This window comes from Numenius arquata, chromosome 2 (assembly GCF_964106895.1).
Source record: "Numenius arquata chromosome 2, bNumArq3.hap1.1, whole genome shotgun sequence".
NCBI lineage: Eukaryota > Metazoa > Chordata > Aves > Charadriiformes > Scolopacidae > Numenius > Numenius arquata.
The window spans coordinates 15,896,023-15,904,134 of record NC_133577.1 but is presented as its reverse complement, the minus strand read 5'-3'; the positions used below and the strand labels follow the sequence as shown (position 1 = coordinate 15,904,134).

Here is an 8,112-nt window from a genome sequence, read left to right as displayed (position 1 = left end):
AAGGTAAGGTTCAGTCAGCTTACCTACAAATGCCTGGGTAAAACGCGGGCAACAGTTCCAAGACTAGGCACTGAAGTCACACACCGCTGTCAGCTGCATATTAGAAATAAATCACTGATACTGCTCAGACAAGCACACCCAGGCAGAGTACCTCTGTTCTACCTAAGCCTCGTTATGCAGAGTCACAACGAAGAGACGGCGTTACAGCTTAATACGTGGGAAGTCATTTCATGCAACAGTTCATGGATCAAACAACTCCAAGATGCTAGCCTTGAAGGCTTGGGGATGGGAGGCAGCATTCTTCAATATCCACTGAGAGAACTGTTGCAGTGGTAACTGGAAGCATTAAACGTATGCTGTCAAGCTTCTCATTACCCCAAATTAACCTAATACTAAATAGGAAAAATGCTGCTTGTTTTAAATATGACAAGATACAGCTTTACCTGAACTAATTTACAATACAAGAGAAAGAAAACCCAAGTCTGATAAAAGAAATACACCACTGGGGCTTACCTATATTTTCTGATCTTTCTCATCAAACAACAGTTCTCATTTTGAGTGATGCAATTAAGATATTAGCTAGCACAGCAAAAAAGGGTATCACAAGGCTGATTAGCAGCATTGCCGACTACTGTAAGAAAGATTCCAGACATGGAGATGTGGGATTTGGAATATCCACTTCATATCTTTTATTGAAATTGCTGAATACTTTATATTACACTATTTTGATTCAAAATGGAGTTTTTATAAAAAAGAAACCATTGTTGAAACTGAGTAAGCCAGCCAAAAGGAACAATGAAAAGTTTCAAAAAATTCTGACCGATGCATGTACTTGTATGACCCTCTGAAACCCTATCATTGCCCATAAATTTAATTTAGGAAACACCTGGAGAAGAGCAAGACTGCTAGAGGAAATTTGACTTGCATTCATTGCCAGCAACATTTCAAATCAATGACCATGGCCAGGACCGTAGCATAAGAACTAGAACTTGAGCTATCAGAAAACACTGGCCCAAATTTTTTTTCTTGCAATTAATACCCAAGAGAAGGCTAGGGCTCCTCTAGTTGTTGGGCTTTTCTCGGTGATGACAAACTGGGCAGCGCAGATTGTATTACAGGAATTCTACCTCCACGCCCTTGAAAACACTGGTTCTCTGTGCAGTCAGCCTAGTCCAGCCATAATCTAGAAAAAAAAATAAAAATCTTTGGGTGCCTGTCAGCTGTTTAGGCAAATACTGATGAAGTCAGTCATATGACCAGTACCAAAAAAATATCATGCAAAGAACAGCAACCATTTCAGGCTAAAGCTATACAGTTGTACCTTTCAGTCAATACCTCTGAACCAATGATCTGTTTAAATTAGAATGGATATTCAAATTTACAGGATAAATTAGACCAGTTCCAAAATTTACATCAAATCATACCAACACACAAAAGTTATATTTTTTCCTTGTCTTACGATGGGTGAACCCATAGAATAATACCCTGCCGGCAGGAAGAACATGTTGCTATTAAGCAAACCTGAGTAGTGAGGATCAATAAATACAAGGAGATAAAATGTTAGTAGTCAGGTAACTTGAGTCTCAGAAGCCAGGGGCTTAATTGAGCCTTAATCCTTTCCTTTCAAAGGTTTCTCTTTTTTAAGCAGGCATTTAACACCTATTCTGAGGCCTAAAAAAAAAAAAAACCCACACACAAAATAAAAGGTGTCCTGGCTAGAGAGAGTCAACATAACTCAGCCAACTGGATGGTAGAAATCCAGCCGTTACTGAACAGATCATTGTAAACAACCAAGAAATCGTTCTCTTCTTCCCTTTTCAATGGTTTCTTGTTAAAGGCAAAATTCAGAAAAATCTTTCAGGCTGAAGTCCTCATATTTGGTTGGAAATGTTGTCCCGTTATATATAATCTCTCTATATATATTTGATTAGGCACAAGAGGGGTTATTAAACATTCAACAAGTCCTCATCACTATCATCATGAAACGATACTGTATTTGTAGAGTTCTGTGCCTGCTGCTGGCCTGGCTTGGCTTTTGCTTTCCTTTCCTTTCCCCCATTCAGTAAATAAGCTTTGTCATCACTTCTAAGACTGGGTGGCTTCTTTTGTGAGTGCTTGCTCTTGTCTAGTCCTCTTCCTGTCTGAATCTTTACATCTGGAATGGTTAACACTTCATCCTCGCTGTCCAGGTCATCCACGTGGAGAGAGGTAAAGGCTTCAGACGTAACAGACTTGGTAGTGATGTGACCGTTCTCCTGCCCTCCTTTTGCTGTCCTTTGATTTGGTGCTGCGACTTCCTCCATGAGCCACTCTGTTTCATTCTCATTAGCTTCTTCTTCACTGTTTATCTGCAAGGGAAAAAAAAAAATAAATGCAAGAGGAGACTGCATATACCACTCTAGACTCTGCCACATGCTGATCCTCCCCAGTAGTCAGACCCCACACGGCTTTGGCTTTAACTTAGTCTTAAGACAGTAATACTGCAATAGCATGCTGTTACTATAGCTTTTCACCATGCCTGAAACAGACTTTTCTCTTCCTGTACATTTATCTGTTATTTAGCTATTTATGGGCTGCTCTTCATTTCCTCAACTCTACCTTCCTTTCTCATTTCACAATATAAATATAAATCTCAGCTACATGGCTTTCCTGAAGCCAAACAGTATGGTTTCCATGTACTAGCAGAACCAGGAATTAAGGGGGTTTATTTATTTATTAGTAAAAGCTTGATATTAAAAAAACTGGACAAGAAACAAAACCTTTGGTTTCACCACTGTATTACCTTTGTGTATTTGTAGGAAACACCAGATGTTCTTCTGCAGCAGTTCGTTATCTTGTTTATCACTATTTCCCTGAAGAAGAGGAAGAATGTTGCATTGTAAAGACTCTATATCCCTTAATTAGCCCTCAATTTTTCTTCACTGGATGTTTGCCATCACCATAAAGCATTTCACCAAGTGAGCTGCAAGCTATCGCATGGTGACACTTGACCCTGAACCACCCTAACAAAATTCAGTCCATGATGATCTTCCCCTTTTACAGCTTCAGTGTGACTGTTCTGAAACAACTCTGGCCTTTACGTTTAAGGGGAAAAAACCCAACCTTGTCGGGAAAGCAGAGAATCAGCCAGATTTGCACTTGTTCCCTGCTGCTGTTGTATGGTTCCAGCTTGACAGCATAAAAGGGGAGGGATTTGTCACATTGTTTTATCCTCCTTAATTAGCAGTTGTCCACAATAGAGGCTAGTCCAATGCAATAGTGTACTCCAGCCCTCTTTACGTGGACCTTCAGACAGTAACAGGGAATTTGAAAAAACCCAGTGATTTGTCAGTTGATGCTGCCAACTGAAAAACAGAACTTAAATCTCTAAAGTTCACTACTTGCCTTTCACTGAGGAAACCAAGTTCTACCAAAGAAACTTCTAAAGCCTCCCAATCATTTCTTACCTCCTCTCTTTTTTGTAGAACAGCAAGATTATTAGGCATGCAGTGAGAACAACCAGAAGGACACTCAGCACAGCACCGACAGCCTGACTTCTCCTTGAAAGGCCTTTATGTACTCGGGCCTCCTGATCAGTCTGCTGCTCACTGCTTCCTGGATCGTTGGTTGATCTAATAATGTAAATTGGGAAGAAAAGGATGAGTAAGGTCTATTGACCAGTTGCATCAAACTGGATTAGAAACAGTAGATTCAAAGAAATTGAACACCATCCTGTCAGTCCTACCCAAAAGCTATAAGGAACTGAATTCAGGGGATTTCATTCGAAGTAAAAAATCACTGAAAAAAAAAAAATGTGTGTACTGTGCCTACATCCTGGTATGCTTTCCAAGAGTGCATAAAACTGATTAGTCAAGACTGAAGTGCATGATTAAGCACCCTAGAGCTTACACAGCAGCAGCTATCCACACAAGGTTGCTATTTTATAACCAAACCTGCACCTGAACAAGCTGCAAAAGCAATAGCAATTATTTACCCTCCAGCTGACTATGGTGCTACAGAGACCTCAATAGCTAATTGCCTGTTTAAACCAGAATAAGCAGTTTCCCTGTGTTTTCAAACTAGCAGCCAGAAAAGTGAACAGTCCTAGAAGTAGTCACTCTGTCCTTCACAGTGAGGCTGCCTGCACATCAAGAATGCCAGTAAGCACCTAGACACAGTCACTGCTTTTAACACTGTCACCTCATTACTCCTCTTCGGATCTGTAGATAAGCTGATCATAATTAATTGCAAAAATAGCTCATTATTGCTCTAAGACCTGTAATGATTTTCACTCCAGCCTAAAGAAGTGGGCAGATAGAGGGGCAGGTCAGTCTTTGCCATGGCTTAGAAGTTTTCCAGACGGTAAGGCAAGGAGGATAAAAAAAAACCACCTTACTCAAATACTGGTTACTCCTCTCAGTAACATGAAAGAGCATGATCTGTTACCTACAGTAGGTTTTACTTCATGAAAACAATAATATTAATTCCACCATGACTCTTCATTTCCCAGGGAAAAAAGCAGCTTTAGGTCCAGATCAACTTGGCAAGCTTTAATTTAGTGATCATGTACCAAACATTACATACATGAACACCAATTCCATCTACCTATGAGTACACTGCTTTTTTAGCGCTTCATTTTTTCCACAATCAGTGATGAACAAATACAAAAAAGCCTTTAGCTGAGAAGTGCTGACAAAAGCTGCTTTCAGAAAATGGTTAACTACTCACATTAATGGACACACAGCATCTGTGTACCAAGTAAATAAATACTGGCAGTCTGCTGTCTCGTGAATGAATTCAGGAATGCCTTCCTTTGCTTGTCGATTGCAGTGGAAGGAAATGGTTGAAGATACAAACTTTGATTTATCTTTACCGCATCTGGAGTCTGACGAAAATATGACATCCAAGTCATCATCTACAACAAGAAGAAAGCCTTTTAGTTTACTACTTCCTTGAGAACACTCTAGTAACACTAGACTCTACAAAGTTACGTATTTGTACTGCTTACGCTTTGCAGTATCTGCAGGTGAATTTATACTTTCAGGTAGCTGATCCCATCTACTGCTATGGAACAGTGGGCTAAAGCTCTTCACAAGAAAAAGTGGCTACATAAAGGAGATCATTGCTTATGCAGCACAAGCACAGAGGAGAACAGGAGACCAAGTCTTCTATCTTGCATTGGTTTCACCAGAGTCTTTCAACAAGTGTCAAGCCCAAACCCTGTTAAGGCCACACTTGCAACTGAACTTACACAATACAAAAAAAACCAACCTAAATTCTGCTAGACAGACTCTGGATACCTTCACAGAAAGGGATTAGTACAGATGTTGTGAAACAAGAATAATTTTCTGATGAAGCAATTCACACAGAGCATGAAGCAATTCTGGCTAGTGAGCAAGCACTTACCCTTAACATAATATTTAGCTTTTCTGGCAGAACCAACTCTCCGAAAGCGATGTTCGTTAGTTTTAACCTGGCAGATGTTTGCTCCAGAGCATTCAGGGAAACTTGAGTTTCTTATACCAGAAAGTTGAATTTCATATACGTATTTATCGCCGTTTGTCCGTATGTCACCAGAAGCCGTGTACAACCTGAGGAAGCAGAGGGCAGATCTATTCTTAAGTCTAAACTCCCAGATTTAGGTTATTCCCAAGACATAAGACTGGCAACAGTGGCAGCTGCTACCACTGGTTGATACTACAGCAAGTTGGAGTGACCGATTCAGAAAATGGTAAAATGCAGGACTGAGGCTTCCTCCCTGAACATTACAAATGAGGATTATATTTAGCATAAATGTAATCTAAGAAAGCACAAAAAGCAAACATATAATATTTAAGTTATAGTACATGTTATTATATAAGTATACGTTATATTGACCTCAATGGGTGTATGAACATGCAAATACCTCCAAAGGATTAAGATAAACTGAAGACAAAAGCACAACTCAGCAGCTCATACACAAGCTAGCCTACTTACCATAAGAACCACATTCTTTGCTCTATAGCTACGACAAACAGCATAGCTTACTCGTCTTCTCCAGAAGGGTAACTAGTCCTACCATGAGTGTTATCTAAGTACTATTTACAATTGCATCCTTTCACACTGCTGGTTGGAATGAGAACGCTCTGAGACTCATAGCTATTTGTTCTAGATACCTGCTCGAAGGCTGAGCTTGCTTAAACATGACTTACCTTTAATCTCAACATTACACCGAGTTTAATTTTTGTCCTGTCTTCCTCTCCTCTTTCATCCAGGCCTGTTTGATTTTTGGTTATTTCTTCTATACTTGTAATGCTATCACCATGTTTGCACAGCAGGTTTATTCACAACATAAGTTGTGAATAAACCTGCTCTGCAGGTACAGCTGTGCTCAGTTACTCCAATCCTGCACGCTAATGATTTGTGCCTCAAAAGCAGAATTTATTCCTCCCATAACACTAGTATGGGCAGACTTCCTCCCATAACACTAGCACTGACATTTCAGAAGAGATTTTGGACCAGAGTTATGTACAATGTGTGGTACAGTCAGTGTAACTGCTGGTCTTCCCCTCTCCTGAGTTCAGTCATGCTTGACCGTTCCTCCAGAGCTGTTTTTCCTCACTTTTAAGGCTTCTGAAGCATGGTTTCCTACTTCCGTATGGATCATCTGAGCAGGAAAAAAGGTGCTACGTAAAAAGCCAGAGAGCAGTCTAGGTGAAAAACACCAAGTTGTCTGGCACTGAACTAATGTCTACACACTACGGAAGAGAGCAATAACCCACAGTAACTAACATCAAGGTGAGTATGTGCAAGCCTTAGACTAGTTTTGAGTACACCTGGAAATGTTCAAAGCTCTAAGCCCTGCCGTGAGCTGCGCTATCACTCAGGCCTTTAAGTCAGGCACTGGTACAAGGTGAATTCCGTGCTATTTCCACTGGACAGCTAAGATCTGTTAAGGCAACATGGAATATTCACACCAAGCTCTCTTTTCTTGCAGTACAATTCCACAGGACTACGGTGGTGTGGGTTTGGCGGGGAGGAGGGGTTGTTTGGTTGTTGGTTTGTGTTTGTTTGTGGGTTTTTTTTTTACTTACTTGTAATAAATATCCCCTAAAGAGAAGTTTTTCCCAGTTGCAGGATTAATAACTGTTCCGTTCACCACCTCCACCTCCTGCTGCTTCACAGCACAGGCTGCACGTGTGTCCCAAGTGATGTAGTAAGCACAGTTTTCTTCATCAATCCTACCAAGTAACAAACACGACTCATGATTCCAGGAAAACAGCAACAAGTGCTTAGTATCTTGAGAAAGAGAAGACATACAGCTGCTAACCCACATGTGGGAACGTCCTGACGTCCTGCCTAAGCATCATGCCAAGAGTAAGCCAAAACAGTCAAGAATCACTGGGGGGCGGGTGGGGGAGCTACTTGAAGAGTTGCATTGTATTTTTCTGCAGCTCCAAGACCTAAGAAGACCTGTCTGCACTTGAACTTTCTACTTCAAAACTTCCAGAAGTCACACACTGTATCGGAGGGTTTTATCAAAATATTTTGGCTAACAAACATGTCAGGCAGCTTTTGGCAGGTTTAACGTGCTGCACAACATTTAACTAGGACAAGGAGCATAAGCTAGTCAGATTTTGCTGCTTAGTTCTTTGACTCATACAGAGCATCTTGCCGAGTTTTCCAATTCTACAAATACACAATCAACCAAAACAAGACTGAGCAAAAGGCCATCAACCTTTCTTAGTATTTGTCATCATGCATCTATACCTCACTTTGGACAGCTTCTAGTTAAATAATCTGTATTGAGGCAACAATAAACCAAGTTTTATTAGCTCAGTCTCTTATCTACAGTAAGAGTTCTCTACTAAATGGATTTTGAGCAAAGTTAAGAGTGGTTGTACTACAACTGACATTGAAAATCACAGCATCCCAGCCATTGTCAGATCTAATTTGCAAGTAGAATGCTTACTTTTTTTGCCCAGAAATTTTAAGATAAATGCAGAATACAATAATTTATGGAATTGAACAGGTGCAGAAACTGCAGACGATCCACTACTTACAAGTACAGACCACGAATTATTTTAGGGACTGTCCAACAGAACAGACAGCCAGTCTCCTGAGACTTACAGTTGTACAGAGGTACAAAGGAAT

At 40.4% G+C, this 8,112-nt stretch overlaps 1 protein-coding gene across 1 annotated transcript in view; it reads right to left on the bottom strand.

Moving 5' to 3' along the window:
- Positions 1-659: 659 nt before the first annotated feature.
- IGF2R (insulin like growth factor 2 receptor) overlaps positions 660-8,112 on the bottom strand; it is a 61,302-nt gene continuing 53,849 nt past the window's right edge. The window contains exons 43-48 of the mRNA XM_074167024.1: positions 7,053-7,199; positions 5,386-5,570; positions 4,708-4,894; positions 3,447-3,611; positions 2,783-2,852; positions 660-2,348 (exon numbers count right to left, since the gene is read on the bottom strand). Coding sequence (XP_074023125.1) covers positions 1,947-2,348; positions 2,783-2,852; positions 3,447-3,611; positions 4,708-4,894; positions 5,386-5,570; positions 7,053-7,199 — 1,156 coding nt within the window. The 3' untranslated portion in view covers positions 660-1,946. The remainder of the gene's footprint in view (positions 2,349-2,782; positions 2,853-3,446; positions 3,612-4,707; positions 4,895-5,385; positions 5,571-7,052; positions 7,200-8,112) is intronic.